Source organism: Haliotis rufescens, unplaced genomic scaffold (genome assembly GCF_023055435.1).
Source record: "Haliotis rufescens isolate VD_foot unplaced genomic scaffold, xgHalRufe1.0.p SCAF_9, whole genome shotgun sequence".
NCBI classification, from domain to species: domain Eukaryota; kingdom Metazoa; phylum Mollusca; class Gastropoda; order Lepetellida; family Haliotidae; genus Haliotis; species Haliotis rufescens.
The window spans coordinates 25,160,793-25,187,519 of record NW_025964383.1 but is presented as its reverse complement, the minus strand read 5'-3'; the positions used below and the strand labels follow the sequence as shown (position 1 = coordinate 25,187,519).

General features: G+C 40.5%; 2 protein-coding genes across 4 annotated transcripts; one reads left to right on the top strand and one right to left on the bottom strand.

The window, feature by feature from the left end:
- LOC124128029 (cyclin-C-like) lies at positions 1-13,536 on the bottom strand. 3 transcript variants are annotated; one of them, XM_046491459.2, is made up of 11 exons: positions 13,404-13,536; positions 11,952-12,058; positions 11,160-11,244; positions 10,537-10,606; positions 9,227-9,278; positions 8,813-8,904; positions 8,325-8,416; positions 6,453-6,520; positions 5,862-5,941; positions 3,791-3,909; positions 1-817 (listed from the first exon to the last, which is right to left on the bottom strand). In XM_046491459.2, the coding sequence occupies exons 1-11, from the start codon at positions 13,433-13,435 to the stop codon at positions 808-810; spliced, it is 807 nt and encodes a 268-aa protein (XP_046347415.1). In that variant the 5' UTR covers positions 13,436-13,536; the 3' UTR covers positions 1-807. The 3 variants fall into 3 exon arrangements, with proteins under 3 accessions (XP_046347415.1, XP_046347423.1, XP_046347408.1); XM_046491467.2 differs by having other exon boundaries at positions 1-814; XM_046491452.2 differs by having other exon boundaries at positions 1-784.
- LOC124128021 lies at positions 13,522-26,727 on the top strand. Its single transcript, XM_046491440.2, has 10 exons — positions 13,522-13,533; positions 13,985-14,043; positions 14,128-14,200; positions 15,791-15,972; positions 18,641-18,855; positions 21,505-21,615; positions 22,491-22,755; positions 24,250-24,564; positions 25,321-25,484; positions 26,353-26,727. Exons 1-10 carry the CDS (start codon positions 13,522-13,524, stop codon positions 26,502-26,504), a joined length of 1,548 nt encoding a protein of 515 aa, XP_046347396.2. The 3' UTR covers positions 26,505-26,727.

The following is a 26,727-nucleotide window of genomic DNA, read 5'->3' as shown; positions in this document are numbered from 1 at the left end:
TTCAGGTTCAGTTGCGTGTGCTTTTTTTGCACAACAGATCAACAATCATTTGTATTGAAAATGCATATGTACAAATCACACAAGACATGTTTTCATTTATTGACATGATCATTTAAACTGTTATATTTTATCCATATTTTAACTTTACATAATTGTCAATGGTTGATAACAATCAGATCCTTTTGTCTCCGGTCAGTATGACTGGCGATGAAGATTTCTCCACTACCAAATGACAATGTGCCTGTACCATGACAACATATGTGTAACATTGTAACATGACATACTGTCCTCTTGAACACCTTCAGGACACGTGTGCACTGAAAAGCCCTATCTTTTCATACAACTGTTGAATAATGTCCGCCACAGGATCGGAGGAATTCCTGATTAACCATTCTTTGTCATCACATGGTCTTCCCTCTGATACCTCCCTCGAAGTGAAAGTCGTCACTCAAGGCAAATACACTGTCTGTCTTCAACCTGTCCACCAGTTTCCTTGCACACTCGCATGATCATAGTCAATTAAGCCCCGTCAACCAGAATTCCACAAGCACAGGCTTGGTAGCCATTCCGCCTCTAACTTGTCCACCACAGTTCCTCTTGCACAGGCTCAAGTCTATCCATCTAGCAGCTGCCTTTGTTCTAACAGCCGCATGGAATGATTTCAATCGGACTCTTGTTCTGTCTCCATCACTGAACCTGTTGGTGCTGCTGCTGTGTGCTCTGCCCTGCCTGCGATGCCTGTGACCCCGCCCCTTCCTGTGCCCCCGAGGCCTCAGAGGGAGGTCTGCCAAGTGAAAATACGACCAGTCAGCTGCTACTGTAGCAAAGAGAGAGATAGGTGTGGCATGCATCACTGACAGCCGGACGGATAGACAGGCAGAGAGAAGCCAGGCTACACTACACTATGGTCCTAACTAGCTACCATCGCCTACTCTAGGAGGCAGAAACTTTACTAGGAGTACACTATCAAAACATCCAAGGATTCCCTGGGCATATGCATTATTTGTAACCATGGTAACACTACTCTTCCCTGATAACACTCATGTAACCATGGTAACACTACACCCCACCAATACACCATCTTAGTGAAACATTTAATGGACACTGTGCTTACAATGTCATCCCATTTATCCCGAGGAAGGAGGTAGATCATGTTTAAACCAATTAAAATTGATTTATTTATTTCTTGTTGCTTAGTGCCACTCAGCAAATATTCTGGCACAGGTTGGCAGTCAGTAAATAATAAGGCCAGGACTAGACAAACCAATGATTGATCGGGGTATGGTGACACAATCAACCAAGCCACCGAGTCGGGCCACCGAGTTGGACCACCCGTTCTATTAAGTCACCTTGTATGACAAGCACAGGGTACTGGGAACTCATAAGTCTCAAAGTCACTGATTGGTGCATCAATCTTTAAGGTAATTAAACCAGACTAGCCTTGGGAAGGGTGTAAATCTACACCCCTTGTAAATTTTGTAAAGATGAAATAAATTAACCAGTTCTCAGGGAACGACATTTGAAATATAGAAATTCTGACCAGGTCGTATATTAAAAAACTGAAATAAACATGTTTCTTTTTAGTCAACAGTTGAGTGAGTGAGTAAATGAATGTTATATTTAAGCCACAGTCGGCTATATTCCAACTATATGATGGTGGCCTGTACATAAACCTTGTGGTCCAGGGACTAATACCATGAGCCAGATCTGCTCTCTCCAGCCAAGTCGGACATTTCAACCTACTTTAGTGGTCTCTCTAGAATCCCCAGGAGGGATGGAACAAACATGGAGTACTTCGGACCTATCTTGAAAATCTTGAATCCAAATGTTGGGAATACTTAATTCTAATAGTCAGAACTGCTAATCCAGAGAATCCATAGATGGCTAAGAAAGATCTTGCAAAAAACAGAAATAAAATTTGTTTCCTAGAAAAAAATATCTTGCATTACTATAATAAAAGAAAGTGAAATTCTTGAATCATGTCAATACTTTATGGGTATGTATACACTATGTTCCCAAGTCATCCATGGACACATACGTCCGCTCTGTAGTGAAGTTTGTTTAGGCCTGACTCCAGCTAGAGGGAAATCAGGGAGTGTTCAAATCAATGAACGCTGACTGCGGCCCTTCTATGCACAAAGTTCATGCATGGAGAAGGCTTCATTTGACCTCGGTGGGTCATATAGGAGTTATCTGACCAAAAATAGACAAGCGCTTTCATTACACCTCAAAGCCCATGCATTAACAGTCAATGGAGGAACTTAGTGTATACGCATCCGTAAAGTACCGACAATGATGAGGCTGCTTATGAACAATAAGTAATTATTAATCTAAAGGGGATCACACAACCGCACAAAGGTGTTAGTGAAATAAGCAGAACAGAGGACGTCCTTTTGAGCAAGCTTTGGTTTTTGGGTTGTTTTTTTCGCTTAACACCACAGTCTGCAATATTCCAGCTATATGGCAGTGGCCTGTATGTGACGATCCACACTGACGGGAATACAATGACACACCACCAATCAAGTCACCGGACCTGACACCTGATCCATTTGGCCTTCTCTAATGACCAGCACAGTTAACTTGGGACCTATTCTAGCCCGCAAATCTCACGTGGGTTCAGAGCAAGCATTATTGTAGGAACACGCCAAAAGAAACCTAGTGCCAATTTGATAGCAATTGCTTAAACAAAAAGCCAAGCCACAAATGGAGCAATTTAAATGTTTTCGAAGCCTGCAGCTGTAAATTCTTTGCTTTAGCCATAGCCAACAGAAACAAATCAGTTCAAAACAGTGATTCAAAAGTTTCTTTGATGATAGGCATTTAGAAGTTGGAGTATTAAGTTAGGATAAGAATTTATGGATGAACAACTTCTTTATTACAATTAAGAGCTCTTAATAGTAATAAAGAAGTTGTTCATCCATTAATTCTTATCCTTACTTGATTCAAAAGTTGTTTACTTTATGCAGTCAGCAATATTCCAGCTATATCACATCCACCTGTAAATACTACTAGTCCTGGCCCGTCAAGCCAAAGGCTGTGAGCATAGGCATTGATGCATTTTTTAGGGTATAATAGCCCTCGAAATTCATGCAAATCAGCTAGTCTGACACTGTGTTGGTGACAAGTAATTATCCAATGATGGTAGTCCTCATTGACTAGAAAAGTACCAGAGTGTTATTTATTATTTGCATTCGGAACTGGCCTTTTCTATTTGCTTTCGAGGTACAGAAATGAGATATGCTACTTTGAATTGTATGCCCTCTTGTGCTGAAATTGGCTGATTTGAAAGTTCACCTGACGGAACCTCATGTGCAAGGTTTGTTGAATCTCCACGCAAAGAGGTATTGAAAAAAAAGAGGTAAAAGATCTGATTTTAATGAAATTGACCACTCCGGAATCCCTATCCCAACATCCCCACCCCAGAATCCCCATCCGAAATTACCATGGAATGGAAACACTATTTCCTGTCATCTACGATATCTACACATTGACATGTGAAAGGCAAGATTACCAGAAATTACAAAAAATACAAAATATTTCGCACTGACTAAACAAAAAAGGCTAGAATCTGTTTACACTAAACTGTAACCATGGTAACATGCAACAGAAACAGAAAGAGAGCACGAGCAGCTAAGTTTGCCACAAATGATTTCTCAGTTAAAATTTAAAAAATACTAAAGTTGATACTTAGAATAATTTAATTTATACTTAAAAGTAAACTAGATTACATTTAGATTTAATCATATTTTCAAAGCAGTGAGGATTCCCTCTGAGAGACAATTAACATTACCTTGAAGGGTTTAACTTTGGCTTTGGCATTTTGGCCAGTACTGCTGGAATTTCCTTCTTTTCATCATACTTCTTCCACATTTCATATAACGCTAGAATCTGACGAGTCACCTCCAGAATCTGCAATGTAACACAAAAACATCAGTCAGGAGAAAACTACCTCACCAAAGTTGAGGTTCACAAACTATTATACCGTTATACAGTGTCAAGGATTATCTAGAATGAAAAAATAAGTGCCCTTGGCAGGAAAACTGGGATCAAAATTTATTATTTTGAGCAAAATTGAGAATTTCTTCAAATCCTTATTTTCTTATATTTCTTTCGCCGAAACTAATGTAAACAATATTGAATGAAATTTTGAATAAAATATATTACAAACAAAAGTTCTTATAACCAGAGAGTCTAATTATAGGTTTAAATGGTGGACTTCAGATCAGATTTGTTGATTGGTATTTCCAGTGTTGCGTGCGGTGATCAGCTGGTAAGGTTTATTGCGATTGGGAAAAAACATTGTGTCAGTTTAATTTGATTAAAAATTTGGGAGCCATGCATTACCCTGCACTAGAGACAAGTTAGCGCTATATTGAACGGCGCAACATTGAGGGAACACTGTATTCGGAGGTGTCCCAATTTTGTCTACTATACAATAATGCTGGTTACTTTTTACTGGTCCTGTTATCAGTAAAATACAAGTTACCTCTACAAAGTCATAATATTAGTTATAACTACATCAACATGATTACCACGAATAATACGAATAAAGAAGATATCAACATGATTACCACGAATACTACGAAGAAAATCTTAATTCCAAGTTGGGAATTTTTACTGACATTTGCTGCCGATATGGGGCTGAAATATCAGACTCTGAGCAGGTCAAGATCAATCCTGGAGTGTATTATGGGCTTCACAACATGGGGAATCAAACCTAGGTACTTGCCATGACAAGTGAACGCTCTACCACTAGGCTACCTTTTAGCTACCATATTTACTCTATTAGACGCCCAGGCATCTATTAATTTCACGCAAGCTGTTGACCCAGCGTCTATTAGAGGCCAATGTTCTTTTCTGTTTAATGCTGGCACAGTGGCAACTCACCGAATCCCAAATTCTACAGTCATAGGATACATTTGCAGAAAATGGTTATTGTCAATTGAAGGGAGAAATTGTTACATGCCGCAAGTTAATTTGATGGGGATAGTTAATTTCATTAAATGATGGACCCAGCCTCTATTAGAGACCTAGCGTCTAACAGAGACCTGGCTTCTATTTTTTGGACAGGACGTATGACCTGGCATCATTTAGATTAGTGTTTTGGAGGTCTGGCATCTAATAGAGGAAATATGGTATGTGTTTACACTATCGTTGTCAACAGCAGCATACATATGGTCTACTTAGTATCTTGTTGATTAACATTGCATGCATCAATATTCCAACTTCATGACCACAGCCTGAAAATAATCAAATCTGGACCAGATAATCCAATGATTTGATATTAATAATTATGAGCAATGCCCCATGCTGTTGAGGAACAATGAGTGAGTGAGTGAGTTGGGTTTAACTCCGCTTTTAACAGTATTCCAGTTATATCACGGCGTGTCAGCTTCATGTGGGAGGAAAGCCCAAAGTGATGCAGGTCTTAGACGTTTACCACTTCGGTGAAACCCACAAGCACGGGTATGGTGCTGACAAACCTAGAAACATAATCGGGGCGAACCAGGATTCGAACCCACAATCATAGGTTTCTGGCGTGTCCAAGGAACGCAACTCTGCACAGTGAATTGCTGCGCCTTAGACAACTGGGCCACCCGTGTCCCCTGAGGAACAATGAAACACCATCAACCGAGTGACAAAGAGAGTGAATTTTGTGTACTGGCACACAATGCTGCGGCTACAACAAAGTCAAGTATAAACCAGTGGTTGATAGAATGAGCAACAAATCATGTAGTTTACACATTTACACATTGTAACCAACCAGTCCTCATTTCTGTCATGTAATGAGTAATCTGGGAGTTGTTTATCAATAGTCCCCTTTCATGCACAAGACACCATTGTTTGCCACTGTGTCCTACCTTGTCCATGTCCACAGAGAGCTCAGCAAACCACTGTTTTATATCCTTCTGCTTGATGACGCATGCCATGTGCAAACAAGCTGAAACAAGTACAATAATTACTATATTTGCTACTACTAACACATCATTATCTTATCACATTTCGTTCAGCAAATCTACATTTGTGTAGTCTAATTTCAGCTAGGATACATTTGTGTAGTCTAATTTCACCTGGGGTACATTTGTGTAGTCTAATTTCACCTGGGGTACATTTGTGTAGTCTAATTTCACCTGGGATACATTTGTGTAGTCTAATTTCACCTGGGGGTACATTTGTGTAGTCTAATTTCACCTGGGATACATTTGTGTAGTCTAATTTCACCTGGGGGTACATTTGTGTAGTCTAATTTCACCTGGGATACATTTGTGTAGTCTAATTTTACCTGGGGTACATTTGTGTTGTCTAATTTTACCTGGGGTACATTTGTGTAGTCTAATTTCAGCAAACAGAAGGCAACTGGGGTACCTGTCTGTAGTACCCTAAGACGACCGCTTATTGATGGCAGTATTGACAGATGTACTAACAGTTAATCATGTCAATGGAAAACTTACCTAATGCGATGATGTATGGCGGGAATATCAGGGGGACATCTGTACGAAGACTGTCGTTGACAATTCTCCTAGGAATAAAACACAAAACATAAAGTGGAGAACACTCATGATTGTCAAAGTTCACAGGTTCGTTGTTAGTGGACATTTATTTGTGGATCTGAAACAAAAAAATAAATAAGGAATGATAAAAAGTAGTTGCTGTTTTGAAACACAGAACAAGATTGCAACACTTTTTATACATCAGCCCATTAGATCAACATTATCAGTGATATTGTAACTTGCATCAGACATGTTATTTAATCATGTTAAGATGAGTTGAGATGAGGTGAAGTGGCGTTTAATGTCGTGTCCAAGATTATTGCACTTATATAGCGATGTGCATGTATGTGCATGTGTGTGCGTGCGTGCGTGTGCGTACATGGTTGCTTGTCCTAGTCAGTACTGATGCCAATTTATAGTGCTAGCTCACTGAGATACCATGCCGAAGTTTAACATGAATACCCCCTTCAGACACAGTATACTGACTCCAAGCCAACCAGTCCTTGTTTTAGCCCCTTAATGCCAAGCGCCAGACAGGGTAAAAACAAGTACCATCTTTTAACGTCTTTTGCTATGACATGACCAGGGATCCAACTTCAGGCCTTCCACTTTCTGGGTGGATGTTCTACCACTAGACCTAGGCGGACTGGTTAATGGTGAGTGAGTGAGCTAGGTTTGACACTGCTTGTCCAGCAATATAACAACTGGTAGCACCAAGGCAGGTACACACTGTGCCCATATGGGGAATCAAACCCAAGTCTGCAGCATGACCAGCAAACACTTAAACCACAAAATACAAATACCGTATTAGACGTAATAAGCGCCCCGGCGGTATTTGCTAATATATTGGCTAGTGAACAATCCCAATTGGCAACCGTTCCGATTAATCAATGTACACAAGACTTATTTTTTCGTTTATAATACGCACTCGTGTGTTATATGCACCCTTAATTATGGGCAATTAAATTCTGGAAAAATATATCTTTTGTACATAAACATTTCAGATGTCAGCATAAACCACAAAATTTATCTTTCAACTTTGTTTTTTTTTCACCGAAGTAATATTCTATGAAGAGCCCCCTATTTCTAATTTTGAGAGCGCCCTGAGCGCCTATTCCGTTGAATACATTGAATACGGTAAATATAGAATAAATAAGTAGTTACAACTTTTAACAGACAAGCAGATCTTGTCAGTGAATGAGTTTGTGTTTCACTTATATCAGGTTAATTTTGGATGAAAGCCCGAAGTGATGCAGATCTCAGACCTTAATCTATTTTGGTGAAACCCATGAGCACGGGTATGGTGCGGACAACAAACATAATCATGGTGAATCTGTCTGATGATTCACACTATTGCTTAGTGGAACTAAATATTTTCAGATCAGGTCTAACTTAATGAAAACTAATCAACTAAATTTGAATAACTTACCTGTTACGTGACCAAAGAACTAAACATGCTAAACGTGTATAAAACTATGAAGGTTCAAGGAACTAAACGTGATTCTCTTAAGTAAGTGATGAAAAGATGAATAAACTTCAATTAAAGAACAAACTGAATACCTAATGCTTATTGGCTATTAGAGTCTGGCAATGTCACAAGACTTGCTTGACAATGGTAAACGGATCTATACCAAAACGTCGCCTTTACAGTATTAAAGAAGTTGTTATCCATAACTTGTGTCTACTTTGTCATCCGTCAACTTCAAAGTAATGCCTATCGAACAATTCTGTCAGATCTAGCCAATCATGGAAGGTTTTTATTTTATCTGAAGTTCACTGTGGTTCATCAGTTTTTTACAACATGTTCTCTGTAACTTGTTCCACTGTTCTCACCATGCAAGGGGCAGGAGGTCACTCTCGGATCCCAAGTCCCCACAGTACTGTGTGAGGGGGCGATAGGCGTGGTACAAGATCAGACAGCAATCCTGCAATTGTCAAGTCAATTAAATGTCAACCACATGGCAACAGGGTTAAACATGGTTCAGTGTGTATGTGATTCTACTGGTCTCTAAACATCCCTAGACCCATATCACTTTACACATAATCTTAGCAAATATAATATGCCAAAATGGAGAATTCAAAACAGTAGAGGCGTTATCAATGGTCATGATATGTCTTGATACATATCTCTAGACTTGAGTCAGGATACAATAAAAATTGCTCAATAAAAAATACTTAATTTGAGCAACTTTTATCTGAAATTCTTCATACTTAATGTGGCAGAATATTTCTAAGTGTGGCATTAACAACAAACAACAAACAAACAAACACGTCCTAATGGAAGCAAACCCCTGGGACAGTGTAGTTAGACAGCAGCTCACCATCATCTCCAGCAGGTAGAACTCACACTCCAGGACGTTCTGTATCCTGTAGGGGTACTCCTGGTTGTAGGCATAGGAGAACTTACTCTTCACTGTAACACAAGCAAGCACATCTTGACACATGCAGAAAACACACGCACACACACACACATATATATATGCTGACATAGAACAAAAATGCATAATCAACTTTAACTCAAAATCAGAAAAGATGTGTTTTTGTGCTCAAGTCCATCTCCAAACACAGAATGAGATTCGAACCCGTACAACGACATTGTTGTGTTTGATTATCACATGCCTGAACACCCACAACAATTTAATTTGATTTTTGTGGCCATTTTGCCAAATATTAAAAAAACACAAATATGTGTTTCTAAAATGGTCTTGGTATACATTACTTGATGAAACACGTACCAATATTCTGACATGTACTAATCAGCCTGCTGTTAGATATGACGCCAGATTCCTGAAACGATAATAAATATACAGTTACCAGGGCTTGTTTGATTGTTTGACCCAAAAGGACACATTGATACTCCTCTGAAAGTTACAGTACTTTTGTCTAATATCATTCACTGTCCCCACCCTACAGCTGACAGAAAGAATATCATCCAAGAATCAGCCTCAACCCCACTGCTGGCAGAGTGAGTGAGTTGAGTTTAATGCCGCTTTTAACAGTATTCCAGTTATATCACGGCATGTCAGCTTAATATGGAAGGAAAGCCCCAAGTGATGCAGGTCTCAGACCTTTACCACTTCGGTGAAACCCACGAGCACGGGTATGGTGCTGACAAACCTAGAAACATAATCGAGGCGAACCGGGATTCAAACCCACAATCATAGGTTTCTGTCGTGCCCAAGAGAAGCAACTCTGCATAGGGAATTGCGGCGCCTTAGACAGCTGGGCCACCCGTTCCCCCCACTGCTGGCAGAAAGAACATCATTCAAGAACCAGTGCCCACCCAACTGCTGGTAGCATGAACATCATCCAAGAGGTGAGGTGAAATTGGGTTTAACGTCGCGTCCAAGATTATTGCACTTATATAGCGACGTGCATGTACGTGTGTGTGTTTGTGTGGCTGCTTGTACTAGTCCGGACTGATGCCGATTTATAGTGTTAGTTCACTGAGATACCCTGCCGCAGTTTAACATGAATACCCCACTCAGAAACAGAATACTAACTCCGAGCCGACCAGTCCTTGTTTTAGCCCCTTAATGCCGAGTGCCAGACAGGGTAACAACAAGTACCATCTTTTAACGTCTTTTGGTATGACGCGGCTGGGGATCGAACCCCGGACCTTCCGCTCTCCGGACGGACGCTCTACCACAAGACCACGGAGGCGGTCTCCATCATCCAAGAACCAGTCTCAACCCCACTGCTGGCAGAAAGAATATCCATCAAGAACCAGATTCCCTCGCACCCCATCCCCTACTGCTAGGAACACAAACACCTTTCTAGTCTGTCTTACAGACCCTGATACAAATATATATCAAATACAGCCCATGCAAGTCTATAATGTTTGGCAAGTCTAGATCACTGCAGTATCTGAAAATGAAGAGAGTCACTGGGCTCCTTTTTATTATATTTTTATTAAGATAACTGAACAACTGTTTTTTTATGTACAATATGTTCATTTCAGAGACTAGATTTTAGTCTAACACCTTTCAAGAACCACTTCATCTTCATACATCAAATTCAATTTTTTGTCTTTGAGATTACGTACCTCTACTTTGGCAGCCAGGAAGACACAGGTCGGGGCCATCAGCCAGGGATCAATAGACTTCAAGGAGTTCCTACAACACCAAATATACCATGACAACTTTCATCTTGACACAGCCTTCTCCAATAAATACTTTGCTTCCTTCATGTTTCCTTACCAAAGGCTCAAGCCAAGTGGCTAAAACGTTCGCTCGTCACGCCGAACGCCCAGGTTCGATTCCAAACATGGGTACAATGTGTGAAGCCCATTTCTGGTGTCCCCTGCCATGATATTGCTGGTATATTGCTAGCAGTGGCATAAAACCATACTCACTCACTCACTCACACAAGTTGGGCTTATTGTTTGTTTCTACATGTTCTACATCCTACAGAACGAACTGGAACCAAATTTCTCCCACAAAAAGGGTTATTCTTCATCATTCATTTTAAGCATGTTAACCAATATTGCACTATCATGTACATGGGTTTACATAATGTATAAATGCAGGGAATAGAACCAGAACATGTGATAAACCAACACTTTACCCACTTAGCTAGCCTAAAACCCCTTCTACATCAGTGACTGAGGGATGAGTTGTCGTGGTTACACAGATCTCAACTTGATATTCAGAATGCATTTTCACAAACCTGGCATAGAATCTTTTGAAATAGATTGTAGCTGTTGCAATAACCTGCTGTCTCAGTTTCAACTGTTCTCCAAGTGCTTGCATGACTGAAAGACAGGATGTACACATATTAGACAACAACATTTGATGTTTCATACACTTTTTTCACATGCTGTCAGGGTTTGCTGACACACAGTCATACAAGCAACAAAACCTGACCACCTTATCCCATATTTAGCTAGTTCCTACAGCAAATATGAGGTACTGTGGTCAGAACCAGAATCCTCGATACTGAAAAATATCTACTATCATGTCCCATGCTGTCAGGATACAAATATTACAATGAACATGACGACACATCCAGTCCCCATTTCAGTTGGCTATTATGACATTCTCAGGGGCTAACGCTCCAGGTGTACAGCAAGTGTCAGTGAAAATTCACATATTGAAACATGTTCAACTTCATGTTGTCACTTTCATGTTATCCTAACTATTGTTTGCAAATCCATTTTGTATTTCACTGAAAACATGACACATGACACATGAATAATGGGAACAAGTACTTGTCTGAAGTTGTAATCCGTGCTAATCTCAACATGGCAAGTTTGAAATTCAACTGTAAAATATGAGTTTTCTAATGCATAGTTTATTTTGACTTTTGAAAATATTGATTGTTATGCATCGTTGTACTGTCAATTCAATTTTAGTTTTTAAATTCCTATCGATATTATACAACCATAGGCAAGCAATTGCAATACATTCCCAGTTTGGACTTAAGGCTTGATTGTAAATACGCTAAGACACTAATACATACAGTTAGAGAAGAATATAAGTATTTTCTGGTACTCTTCTTCAGTGACTACTTTGAGATCCTGCTGTCTCTCCCTCATCAAGTCCTGCTTGTCCAACAGCCACTGTTGGCTGCAATACAACACACATGATTAGTCCAGAAAAACATCTATATGTTTCTTACTGGTTAGAGAAAAATTAGTGGTATTGTCATGATTGAAAAAAATATTTAATTGATTTAGATGTACTATGGCTGCATAATGTAAACTATACTGCTGTGGATGTAAGAAATGTTTGTTGAAATGCAGGACACCAGTTCAGACATGGAAAACACTCACAGTTGATAGTAAATTACATAGTTGAATTTGTCCAAACCTGACTTACGTCCGTTTTGCTTAGACATAATGTCCAGATTAGTAATCATTACTGATGGTAAAGGAGGAATTACTTCCCTTGATATATGACAGCTCACTGATGAGAACAGCTTACACGGCAGATTAGGGTGTGTCAACTACATGATAATTTGTCATACAATCCAGAGTAAAGGTTATTTTGTTTGTTTGTTGTTTAATGCCGCACTCAACAATATTCCAGCTATATGACGGAGGTCTATAAATAATCAAGTCTGGACCAGACAATCTAGTTATTGACATCATGAGCATCGATCCACGCTGCTGGGATCGATGACATGCATCAACAAAGTCAGCAAGCCTGACCACCCGATCTCGTTAGTCACCTCTTACGACAAGCATAGTCTCCTTTTACATGGACCTATTCTACACTGGATCTTCACATTAGATTAGTTAAGATTTGACGAAAGATTAAGGTGAGGTGAGGGGTCATCGTGTATCAAAGACGTAAATAGACTTGGACTTATATATCAATGTGCATGCATATATAACATGGGTTGCCCTGTGTGTGTGTGTGTGTGTGTGTTGGGGGGGGGGGGGGGGGGGGGTGTGTTTTGAATGAATGCATGCATGCATGATGAGAGTGTCTGGACTAATATGTGGGTTTTATATTGTTCTTATTATAGACTATAACCTTCTAATCTCTCTCCACAACACCAGAGTAGAGGCAAACAAATCATATTGCAAATTTTGGACAGTAACAACACAGTACTTCCCCTGATAATCAGCCAGATGTTGTTTCTATGGTGTATTGGGTGCAATAGTGAACAACCTCTTTTCCTCTCTGATCTGACAGGTTACAGCATAAATTGTAATGTGTGTGTTTAGAAGCGAACTGCATTCTAGTCATTAACAAATGTCACCATGAAAACACCAAATGGCGACTAGTTAATACATAAATCACAATGACATGGATATGGCGATCATATTCTGACGGGCTTTCACAACACAGGCCTAGCGGTCTGTATGATGTTCGTCTAGGTGGCCTACATCGCGTCATCGGTAAGTGTCATTTGAGACCGTCAAACTGGTACACAACTGGGTTTTGGACAGTATTTAATACTTACTAATGAGAACTTTGCCAGAAGTTTCCTGCCATTTCAGAAATTCAAAGGCTATTAATCTTTCAAATACGATTCTCAAATGTAACTTGGTTTTGATTGTTTTTCTTGCGTTTATGGCTTTATGTGCGCATGCGTAAAGAACTTGCGCCCGGGTTATTGTTTATGTTCAATCCATATATAGTTTAGTATGTTTAATCGCATGTGGATGACAAATAATTCACTTTCCCCTTTTAAACTAGTACTTCAGATGGATATAATGAAGTAAAATTGTACATTGTGAAGAACAAGGACTTCAAACATAATTTTATGTTCTTTATATTTTTCCACAATAAATGCTCCCGAAATGACAAAATTTCCTCTCCTTCTATTCGCGGAGAGCAGCACGTGTACTTTGTTTACGGTGTTACGTAAAACTTATATAAATATGATTCGTAATTTTTTTCAACAAGGTTCAAGAAATAGGTTCGTGTAAAGTTATTTGGTAGACCGGTGGACCTGTCTTCTTACCGTAGTGAACATAAGCCATGGAATTTATGCACTTGTATAAGCATGTCTGAGCCTCATGATGAGGACGGGTTTGACAGTTGTATAACTACGATCATTACACTGTGCGAGAAGGGTCTCCAGTACTTTCTGGCCAGTTGTTCGTGATACACAGTTACTAATTCTATTTTGTTATAAATCTTTTCAGTATTCAGAATATTTTAGTATTTTATTTGTATTTCAGTTCGCCAAATGCACTCTTGATTTCCAAATTATCAACAAACGATGGTGACAGTGTAATATTGACATTAGGAAAGGTAAGAGGTATTGTAAATTATATGAGCTTTGTTCTGAGCGTATTGTACAGAATTCCTCAAATGATTGCTCTTATAAAGGTTTACATTTGGCAGTGATTACTTGCATGTTGTTATTGAACAATTATTACATATTTGTTCTAGTAGAACACCAGTAGAACGAGGATACAACGAACATGGATAGAGGGAACAACGAACTGTTACAAAATCCCAAAATCTTTTATGTTATCATATAAAATGTGTGTATATAACCAACTCTCTACAGCAATCTAACGTATATAGCGAACTGATATCTGATCCCCAACAAGCCCAAATAATAGGGCTGGGACGGGTAACTCGGGTACCCGGGTCGGGTGGGTACGGAGTAGGACCCGGGTACCCACAGAACTGCCCGGACCCGTGGTTAGTCATGTGATATATTGTTTAATGATTAAAAATATGTAGAACTCTATGGTTACACTACAAGTCACTAATGTTCGCATTTCTTTCTGAGTTGGCACCATTGCCTCTGACCTTTATAGGTTTGAATAAACATAACGCTTCAGTCAACTTCAGTGTATGACCAGATCGTTTATACATATATTTAAATACACTCTTTAGACCTGTAGCAGGTACCCTTGTAGGGTCGGGTAATAGTGGGGTGGGTACCTGGGTAGTAAATTTGGACTGGTCCCAGCCCTACCAGATACCACTAATTAGTGACGTGTATAGCAAACTGAGAAGTGTTACAGCGGCGAATCAACACAATCAGCGGTGACGATTCAAACTTGTTGAACTTTCTTTATGTTTATTTTACCTGTAACTGGACTAATCTTGTCTGTAAGACAAACATAAATGATGTTGACGAACATAAATTTCACGAGATGATGTCAAAGTGTCACTTCACTAGCACATGCTATCATGGCGGGCAATGATGCACTTACATGTATTGTGTTTGTTTTATCCAAGATGGCGGACGTTTCCGAGCAAAAACGTATCTAACGAACATTGTATATAACAAACTTATTTCTCTGGTCCCTTGTAGTTCATTATATCCATGTTCTACTGTATTACAGTTTTATATCTGTCATCTGCACTGCAAATTCCAATACAAGGAAGTTTGACTCATTTATATAAGAACATACTTTCAAATACATGAATTGTAGGCCCCACTATTTCTAAGTGTAGTGGCCATAAAATTTCCGAGTCCCATGATGGGATTCGAACCACGGACCTTCTGATCAGAGGTCGGATGCCTTGTCCACATGACCAAAGAGGTTAACCCCGTCAGCAAGCTGACAAGGTAAGGATGTCATCTGTGGGATGACTCCACGCCCTGCTACATAAGCGTATACAAATAATACATGAACATGGTCAGAAAGATGCTCCAACAATACTGTTTTGATGCATAGTGTTCTGTGTGTTTAGCAAAGTACAGTAAACTACGGTTATAACGAATCCAGGGGAACACTAATTTCAGTTCGTTACAACCGTAGTTCGTTAAATTTTTTGTTTTGTTATATCCATCTGTTCGTTATAAGCGTGTTCATTATAAACATAGTTTACTGAATTTCCTGTTCTCAAATCTGAATATTTTCATGTGTTTGCTTGCAGAGACTTCTCCAACCCCGAAGGTGTTTATGTTTAGGGGCGACCTCCGTTGTAGCTTTCCTAGTGCTGAGTAGAGTCCCCAGGGCTGACTCCCCATCCGACAGAGCTCTACACACCTCGGCTGTACATCACCACAGGGAACAGCCTCCACGGCCGGCTGACTCACAACCACAGGCAGACACAAGGTGGGACATCCATTGTGGAGTAGCTGGTAGGGGTATCGCTATAGGCATGCCTCATGTCTCCGTACTCGAGGCACAATACGTGCTGCAATTAAGTCAATTTTTAGATCTATCCCATCTCACACTATGCATTTCTCTTTCTTCTTTCGATCCTAAATGGAAATGTGCCTTAAAGTTTTTAACTTTTAAGAAAACAATCTACTCGAACCCACCTAGCATCACCATGGTCACCTCCGAACAATCTGGGTCATGTATGCTTTTCATGCTGGTCGACCTACACACACTGAACATGTGATTTCCCCAGCCAACTCATTCTCCAACTTGGCATCAACAGATAGTTTCCATAATCTTTTCACGTTTTTAATATAGGTGCTAGGGCTGGGACGAGTCCAAATTTACTACACGGGTACCCACCCCCTATTACACGACCCTACCTGGGTACCCACTGTAGGTCTCAAGAGATGTCTCAAAATGTCCGATTGGGAACATTTTTAGCATAGCCCTGGCAAAAGGTATTTAGATACATGTATTAAACAATCTAGTCATGCATACAGTGAAGTTGAATTAAGTTGTATCTTTATTCAACCATATGAAAAATCAGAAGGAATGGGTGCACAGTCAGAAAGAAATGCGAACATTAGTGACTTGTAGTGTAACCATAGTGTTGTAGATAATTTTTGTCATTAAACAACATATCATGTGACTAACCACGGGTCTGGGTAGTCCTGTGGGTACCCGGGTCCGACTCAGTAGTTACCCGTCCCAGCCCTAATAGATGCTCACATGATTTGATGCCCTTCGCAAAGTAAGACCCGTTTTATCACAATATACATCTTGATCATCGATCAAATCGCCTTGACTGGGCGCCACCATTTTGTTTGAAGCAAATGCGAGTGATATGAGAGGTGGAATCTGATTGGTGAGTAGAAGGGACATAGAAGGGAAATAATTCGTAATAGCCACTGGTGGCACTACGATCGAGCCTGGAAATTCAAGTCTAGTTGGACAAAGGTGGAAACTAGACTTTCACAGTCAGTTAACTCCCTTGCCATGGGAAAGTGATCACAATGGAATGTCTGGAATCCAAGTCCAAGTTGAGGGAATTCTATTGCAACCCCACTGTATCCTCATGAAGAGCCAGTTGTTTCCATGTCAAACATACTGATCTGTCTTCACCTATCAACATTAACAAAGGGTTTTACTGTTGTAGAATTTATTATGAGGACTGACTGTATTTGAGGTAAGAATAAAAAAGCTATGTGCGAAGTTTTGTCAGAATCCACTACTTGGGAAATGCAGGCATTGTCAGTTTATTCAGTGTGTCTATATATTGTTAGGTTTCCCAGGAAATGTGCAGTAGATGTTCTATTCATAAAAGACATTAACAGTTGATCAATTGTATCATAAGATGACTTGATTTTCAGCATTTACATTAGATACTTTACTACAGTAAGGGACCAGTGATTTATTACAGGGTGGGTGGTGGGACGGGATGTCAGAGATTTCTGATGCGCTAATGAATTGGAAATATTGACCCTTGTCATATTTTCAGTTGACCCTCCCCATGTCATTGTACATTTTGTTCATGACCCTCCCTGAAAAGACAAAGTGCAAAAGCACTTTATATTTTATCATTAAATGAATATTTTTTCATGACTCTCCCAAAGTATGTGTATTATTTTTATGATATGCCCCTCCCCTAGAGACTAACGACAGGGAGACATTGTACAGTCATGCCCCGCTTATACGGACTTCAGATATCCGGAAACCTCGGTTCCCGGACGATTTTCATTCAAAACGAAATAATTACTATATAAATTTACCCGTATATCCGGAAATTCAGTTTCCGGAACCGGACGGTTATTTTCATACACAAAACACTGAAATGCACACAAAATTGTCTCACTTATCTGGACAATACACTTCCGCTGGTGGTAATCCTTTGATTTGTGAGAAGTCAATTAACCAAGTGACACTGAGTTACGTTTGAGACGAGCTTGTTTATTGTACATGTAATCCCCTTCGATAAATATGGCGTCTGTGGAGGAAAAGCGCACGTTAAATCTCCTATATCAGTCAGTCAGTCGGTCAGAGGTCAAAGTTGTGGAAGTATGGCCTGTCAACCAGCGAAACGTAAGCGACACGCAGTTACAGTACGCGAAAAAAGGGAAATTTGTCTGATTAAAGAAAAACACACTTCAGCAAGTTTACAAACCATCAGTAAGTATGATGGCACTGAATTTGGTCATACCATAGGAAAATCGACAATTGGTGACAGTTCAAACTTCCATGACAGACTTTCTGAAACGTGTATGAATAAAGATTGAGTGGATGTATCTGTTTGCTCTGTCATCTGTCATGAGTTGCATAATTGAAGAGAAGTAACTCTTCCAGTAAGAAGCTGGTTTCAGTTATACGGAAATTCGTTTATACGGACGAATTGTGAAACGACGCAAGTGTCCGTATAAACGAGGCACGACTGTATATGTCAGCACTAGATTCCAAGACCTGCTTTAAGATCAGGACATATGGCAGGACCCAGTAATACCCCCCATTACTTGGTCAGCATTGTCATATGGGTCAAGATGATTGCAACGAAAAGAGGGAGGATCGGAGAGTTTTGCACCAATGATTTTAGCACCGTGTTGATGCTGTATATCCCATTGCTCAGGAAGCCAGTGATGTCTAAACCAGAGCTCTCGATGAAGCTGAAGCAGGCAAAGGAGGAGGCGCTGTGGGGGATGTTTGTTGCCGATGCCATCGCTATGCCCGTACACTGGTACTACAATGCAGGGGACATCAAGCGAGGATACGGAGGGTGGCTGACAAAGTATGAAGCTCCAAACAAAAAACATCCCTCGAGCATCATGTCGTTGTCAAATATTGGTGAGACTGTGTCTTTATTTATCTTTGTTTTCTCATGTCCAGTTTTTGTCTGTCTTGAAAAAAATACTTTAGACTAAACAAAATAATAGTCTTGGTCCTCAAGAACCACCTGCATCATCATAAAGTAAGCCACACGTTTCGTTTTTATTTCCATTTTGAATTTTTAAAAATCCTAATACTTAAAAAGAATGCGATCCACGCAGTTACTTCCCTTTACATGCACACTGCTTTACTGTGCATCGCATGTTAATGGCGGCAAAAGGAGTTTGTATGCTTGTTTATGTTGGGAAGCCCTTTCCCAGGATGATAGTACACAAACGTTTATTTGGTTACATACTAGTTTGAACAAGCAAAAAAAACACCGCCCACCCGCACTATATTTTCAAAAGTCATGGCCTGAGAACCAATTCTTATATTTCTTTAAGGCTGATATCGTGTTGGAGAATGAAGGCTTGAATGAAAAAATTCAAAAACAGGTTGTCAAGAAATGACTTCTGAGAAATGAATTCTCAACACATGACTTTGGAAGAATTGATTCTAAACACAAGGTTTGTCTGTTGATGTAAAGGAACAGTGAAACATTGTATATCATATTGATATATACTGCCTATACTGTATTCGACGTAATAAGCACCCAGGGCGCTCTCAAAATTAGAAATAGGGGGCTGTTATTAGAATATTATTTTGGTGGAAAGAATCAGAGTTGAAAGATAAATTTCATGGTTTATGCTGACGGTCTGAACTGTTTATATACGACAGATGTATTTTTCCAGAATTTAATTGCCTATAATTAAGGGTGCGTATAACACACGAGTGCGTATTATACACGAATAAATATGTCTTGTGTACATTGATCAATCGGAAGGGATGCTAATTGGGATCGTTCACTTGCCAATATATTAGCAAATATTGCCGTGGGCGCTTATTAGAGCGGGCGCTTATTACGTCGAATACGGTATATGGTTAAAGAATGGTCAAAACAAGCTGCATAATAGGATGTCGTAGTTATTACATAGTAACTGGGCAAGACTCGGAAGTGTTTCAACAACTGTCGTGGGCTGACTGACATGAAGGCATTTAGTTGTTAACATGTGTAGGGGGCACGGGGGGCCTAGTCGTCTAAGGCGCTGCGATTTGCTGTGCAGAGTTGCGTACCTTGGGCACGCCAGAAACCTATGATTGTGGGTTCGAATCCCTGTACGCCCCGATTATGTTTCTAGGTTTGTCAGCACCATACCCGTGCTTGTGAGTTTCATCGAAGTGGCACTTCGGGCTTTCCTCCCACATTAAGCTGACACGCCGTTATATGACTGGAATACTGTTAAAAGCGGCGTTAAACCCATCTCACTCACTGTTAGCATGTGTCAGAATGAATTGGAAGTCAGAACTGAAGTAGCAGACCAGAGCCACATCATGCGATGGCCACATCGTTACTTTGAAATGAACAAAATATGACGAAAGCTGACCTTGACAGAGGTGAAGTGAGGTTAAACATCACTTTTAAGATTATTGCATTTATATATTGACGTGTGTGTGTGTGTGTGTGTGTGTGTGTGGGGGGGGGGGGGGGGGGGGGGGGGGGGTGGGTAGTCAGGACTAATGCCAGTTTTATAGTGCTAGCCCACTCAGATACCATGCCCTGGTTTAACATGGATACTCCACTCAGACTAAGTGTACTGACTCGGAGCCGACCAGTCTTTGTTTCAGCCCCATAATGCCAACCGCCAGGCAGGTTAACAACAAATACCATTTTTAAACCTCTTTTGGTATGATGCTACCAGGGATCAAACCCCAACCTTTCGCTCTCAAGGCAAGTGCTCTATCCACTAGGCCACAATCGACAAGATTAGGATATAAAGATATGTATTACCAAGTCAGTAAGCCTGACCACCCGATCCCGTTAGTCGCCTCTTACAAGCATGGGTTACTGAAGACCTATTTACATAAATCTTCATGAGTTATCATTGATTGGTAGTATCAATATGTTGACTAAAACATATACGATATATCAATATGTAGATTGATAATAAAATTGTATATTCTTGAAATTAATAAATCTAATGCTAAATATGAAGTTGGTTGATCCATTCAGTATTTAGAATTGAATTTTCTGTCATGTCATTGTCCATCTATACCATGATAAGCTTAAAAAATTAAAGAGTTTCAGTGGCGGGGAATTATTATCGTGATATGGGACGACATCTCTACACTCAGGGCTGTTGCATACATTGGTAGAGTTGCCGACCAAATTGGCAATTTCTGACGTTTATACAGTTCAGCCCTCTCTCTATGAAGGTGCATACTCCAATGAACTCACAGACGTCGGTTCTTAAGTAATTAATCTAAGCCTATTTGTCATTTTACCTAATACCCTTGAAAATGAGTGAGTGAGTTAGTATGGTTTAACACTGCTCTAAGCAATATTCCAGCAATATCAAGGCAGGGGACACCAGAAATGGGCTTCACACATTGTACCCTTGTGGGAAATTGAACCCGGATCTTTGGTGTGACGAGCGAACGCTACCCAACCGCCCCTTGAAAATGTTGAGTCTGTGTCAGAAATATGGCAAGCTACTACACAGTGCTATAGACATGGAGGGTCACTTGTGTTTTAGTTTATCAACAACATGTATACCTTCTGTTCATCAGGCGGCAGCGGACGAGGGGGTGACAAGGTCAAGGCTGTGATAGGCGATGTCATCCTCCATGGCAAGCTGAAGTACTGGTCGGGCAACAACCACTCCACACACTATCACCAAGGTGAGACATGTACTCCTTTCCTTCCAACTGAGGTCGGAGGCTTGGTTGCCACAGTCGTCTAAAGCACTACTGTTCACTGTGCAGAGTTGCTTCCCTTGGGCATGCAGAAACCTTTGATTGTGGGTTCGAATCCTGGTTCGCCCTGAATATGTTTCTAGGTTTTGTGTGTTTCACCAAAGTGATAAACGTCTGAGACCTGCATGACTTAGGGCTTTCCTCCCACATTAAGCTGACAATATGTGATATACCATATTCGACGTAATAAGCGCCAGGGTGCTCTCAAAACTAGAAATAGGGGCCTCTTATTAGAATATAATTTTGGTGAGAAAAAAACAGTTGAAAGATTGTAAATTTTGTGGTTCATGCTGACAGCCTGAAATGATACAAAAGAAGAATCTGTGTGTATTATACACGATAGATATATTTTCGAGAATTTAATTGCCCATAATTACCCCTGCATATAACACATGAGTGCGTATTATACACGAATAAATAAGTCTTGTGTACATTGATCAATCAGAAAGGGTGCTAATTGGGATTGTTCACTAGCCAATATATTAGCAAATATTGCCCTGGGCGCTTTTTAGAGCGGAGTGTTTATTACGTCGAATACAGTAACTGGAATACTGTTCAAAGCAATGTTAAACCCAACTCCAACTGATGTTAATATCTAGGTAGCTAAAGGGAACTATTGCCAGGGATTAATTTATTGAGGGGATGTTTGTGATTTGGCAGGTTTTGTTCAGTAATCATGTAATATGTCACCAAATTGTGACTAAATAGTTTTTCCAAATGTATGAATGCTTAGAAAGCACCCTCTCCCTCCGAAAGACGCACAAATCCTTTCTGGATCTGCACATGTTAACTCCTTGTAGGTATGAATGCCGGAGACAACACATTGAACGCCCTCATGGCGCTGGAGATGATGAAGACGTTTGAGAGAGTTGATCATGACGTCGTGAGGGAGGACCGAGACGTGCGCAGTGAGGTGCTGGAGGCCTACGTCAAGTTCATGACCACGCCGGGGTCTCACGGAGACACGTACGCCGAGTCTTTCCATAGGTCTTTCTTCAAGGATTGGTCCTCATTGTCAAGTCCGCCTGAGACAGCTGATGATCTCATTGAGTATACAGAACAAAGGTACAAAGGGGTATTATGCACACTTGTTTCCAAAATTACAACTGAGCTAAAGGGAGTGTGTATTATACACATAGAGAATGAATTTTGATAGTCAAATCGGTGGTACACCAGTTAGCATGTCAGCAGATCCATAGTGAAGTGCACCAGTTAGCACTATCATGTTGTAATAAAAGTGTTTATTGTAAGGCTTAAAAAATAAAATAATTGGTTCACAGGCAATCACTTTTGAAAATATAGGGCAGGCAGGCGGTGGCTTTTTTTTTCCTGCTCAAACTAGTGTATAACCAAATAAACAGTTGTGTACCATCAACATGGGAAAGGGCCTCCCTACATAAACAAGCATACAAACTCATATTGCCATCATGACCATAACACGAGATGCACAGTAAAGCAGTGTGCATGTAAAGGGAAGTAACTGCGTGCTATATTGGATCACATTGTTTTTAAGTATTAGGATTTGGGGTGGGGGGGGGGGAGAGAGTTGGAAATAAAAACAAATCGTGTGGCAGTCGTTATGAGAACTGGAGCCTATTGTTTCTTTTTAATTAATTCTGTATGTTTAATCCATTTCAGTCCTTTTGTAAAGAAAAGAAATCCAGTAGTGTGTATAATCATCAGAGTACCACTATTATTGCTCAAGCTTTGAAACTTTAGTTCAAGACTCCTTGCAAGCTAGGTACAACTATTGCAAAAATATTGTGATAGTGTCCTTAGACAACCATGTTATTTAACATGACGATGAAGCCTAAGACGTCTTAGATTCAGCAAGGAATATTGTTAGGTGGTTTAGGGGTATTTCTGATAAGTTCTGTTAGGAATTCATGAATGCTTTTTTTTTTAAATATACACATATCTCTTCAAGTTGGTTGGTTGGTTGGTTTGTTGTTTAACGCCGCACTCAGCAATATTCCAGCTATATGAGGGCGGTCTGTAAATAATTGAGTCTGGACCAGACAATCCAGTGATTAATATCATGAGCATCGATCCAGGCAATTGGGATGGATGACATTCATCAACCAAGTCCGCAAGCCTGACCACCCGATCCCATTAGTCGCCTCTTGCGACAAGAATATATCTCTTCAAGCCAAGTGTATTTTGGATCAGTTAATGAATAACAGTATTTTGTCGATTTTGTTATGTCAAACCATGCTCTCCATGGTGTATGGTGGCACTGATAATAATCTTGATATTTTAACTTGGCATCAATGTATTGCTATAAAGCAATGGGCAAACAATGCATCAATAATTGGATCAATCGTTTTGGTCTTGGTTCACCATGTAACCAGAAACTGTATATAGGACGACCCTTTGAATATTACCTTAAATCTAATACCTCAAGGATAAACTGACAGCCCTAGGTACTGAATATTGTATATTTAAAATAGTCATTGAGCAATACCTCAGAAATGAGGGGTTAGCTTATCATCAATGGAACTGACGCCCTATCTGTATTAAAGGTCGATTTATCAAGCATTACATGTTCTTTAATCTCAGATACAAACAAAAGACAAAGGGATCTCCAGACTCTCAGCTGGTTGTGATTGGTGCGTTAGTACCCACAATTCCCTGGGTGTTGAGGAGCGCACACAAGACAGAGACAGAGTGTGCTAAGTCTGCGGTAGACTTCATCAAGCTGACCCACCCAGTGACTGCCCTGGTGCCCTACGTGGACATGTACGCCCGGCTGCTGCATGCCGTGCTCAACGGACACGATCTGAAGGCGGAGGCTGTGAAACTGCTCAGTCACTCAGAGCTGGGTGGGCCATCGAAGAGGGATCTGGTTCTGAAGATGCTGGAACAGGCCCATGGGTAGGTGAAGGGAGGCTTTGTGGACAACCATTTCTATCTGTACTAGCCTCTACATTGCGGCTGGTCCTGTGTGAAGAATGTGGTGTAGAATTGGTCTTCAGCGATCCATGCTTGTTGTAAGAGGCGACTAATGGGATCGGGCAGTCAGGCTCTCTGACATGGTTGATGCATGTCATCGATCCCAATTGTGTGGATCGATGCTCATGATGCCAATCACTGGATTGTCTGGTCCAGACTCGATTATTTACAGACCGCCGTCATATAGCTGGAATATTGCTGAGTGTGGCGTTAAACAACAAACCAACCAACCAACCAAGTTATGAGGTTGATGTTTTGGCACTATTTTCAAAGAATTTCAGGAAACACTGTGGCCCAAACACAGACAGCCATGAAAACACCACCCAATCTGTGGCTTATGCATGTGCAAAGGGACAGTTCTTTGAAAGTGTTTACGACAACCAAGCTGCTCTGACAGCGGTGATATAAGTAATTCAGAATAACCAATGAGTGACAAGGAATTACCGATTGTCTGTCCTGAGTGAACTAATTCTGTCAGTTCCGAGCCTTAGCGACAATGGTTCAGATGTCGTCACGTTGCTATGGGCCTGCTCACAAACTATGAAAAGAATGGAACAATTGGAAGGAAAGAGAGCAAATCCGCCTGAAGCAAAAAATATATTTTTCAGTAAGAATTATTAAAATATATTCGCCTGTATCAGTGCCCCTTTGGTACTCTACTGATGTTTCATTCTTCAGATCTCCCAAAGGGTCCGAGGAGCGTCTCCGCGCCTACCAGTCTGCCGTGTCTAACCTGGGCCTGGCCTGCTACATAGAGGGCGCTATCAGCTCACTCCTCTACCTGGCCGTGGAGTTCAGTGATGACTTCGAGGGTGGAGTTCTGGCAAACGCTAATGTTGGAGGTAGGTGGCCATACTGACAACTGGATGTGTATGATACAATCAGACACCCAATTATTTGGTTCTTGTTTGGACCGTGAGGGAGCTGTTCAAAAAGTAGGATAAAAACCTGAATACTTGTGAATGAGGTTTGTAGTGTGCATGTTTCAGGTGAGATCTGTGAATCTTTCAGGTGAGAACTGTGTGTTTCAGGTGAGAACTGTGTGTTTCGGATGAGAACAGTGTGTTTCAGGTGAGAACTGTACATGTTTCAGGTGAGAACTGTGCATGTTTCAGGTGAGAAGTGTGTATGTTTCAGGTGAGAACTGTGTGTTTCAGGTGAGAACTGTGTGTTTCAGGTGAGAACTGTGAAGTTTCAGGTGAGAAGTGTGTATGTTTCAGGTGAGAACTGTGAATGTTTCAGGTGAGAACTGTGTTTCAGGTGAGAACTGTGTGTTTCAGGTGAGAACTGTGCATGTTTCAAGTGAGAACTGCATGTTTCAAGTGAGAAGTGTGTATGTTTCAGGTGAGAACGGTGAATGTTTCATGTGAGAAGTGTGTATGTTTCAGGTGAGAACTGTGAATGTTTCAGGTGAGAACTGTGTGTTTCAGGTGAGAACTGTGTGTTTCAGGTGAGAACTGCATGTTTCAGATGAGAACTGTGTGTTTCAGGTGAGAACTGTACATGTTTCAGGTGAGAACTGTGCATGTTTCAGGTGAAAACTGTGCATGTTTCAGGTGAGAACTGTGAATGTTTCAGGTGAGAACTGTGCATGTTTCAGTTGAGAACTGCAAATGTTTCGGGTGAGAACTGCAAATGTTTCGGGTGAGAACTGCAAATGTTTCGGGTGAGAACTGCAAATGTTTCAGGTGAGAACTGCAAATGTTTCAGGTGAGAACTGTCACCGAGGAGCTGCGCTGGGAGCGTTGCTGGGAGCTGCAGCTGCAGCTCAGGGGAAGACAATCGCCCAGAAATGGAAGGATGGACTGGGAACAGCTCAGAAAGGCCTCAAGACTGTTGTCTCACAAATGAACAAAGATTGAAAACACTTTTAAAAATGAAATGTACTTCCTCTTGTTCAGTGCTATGTTGGAAGATCTGCAGCATTTGGTCATGTGCTTGTGATTGACTGATAGTTGGTGCAGTATTTCATTCTAGCGAATATTGGATACTCTCAATTAGATTTTCATCCCAATGTTTGGCGTGGGGCATTTTATGTTTACTATTGTACAAAATATAATTGGTACATGTGTAGTAGGTAGTGGG

What these genes read in the sequence shown, in the direction of transcription:
- LOC124128029 (XM_046491452.2), bottom strand. Translation starts at nt 13,435, where the DNA reads ATGGCAGGAAACTTCTGGCAAAGTTCTCATTA. An exon ending in TAGTACATGTCAGAATATTG is followed by an intron (nt 8,905 to 9,226) that starts GTACGTGTTTCA and finishes CTTGTGTTACAG; the next exon opens with TGAAGAGTAAGTTCTCCTAT. An exon ending in GCCATACATCATCGCATTAG is followed by an intron (nt 5,942 to 6,452) that starts GTAAGTTTTCCA and finishes TACTTGTTTCAG; the next exon opens with CTTGTTTGCACATGGCATGC.
- LOC124128021 (XM_046491440.2), top strand. An exon ending in CAACCACAGGCAGACACAAG is followed by an intron (nt 15,973 to 18,640) that starts GTGGGACATCCA and finishes CCCATTGCTCAG; the next exon opens with GAAGCCAGTGATGTCTAAAC. An exon ending in CTCCACACACTATCACCAAG is followed by an intron (nt 21,616 to 22,490) that starts GTGAGACATGTA and finishes AACTCCTTGTAG; the next exon opens with GTATGAATGCCGGAGACAAC.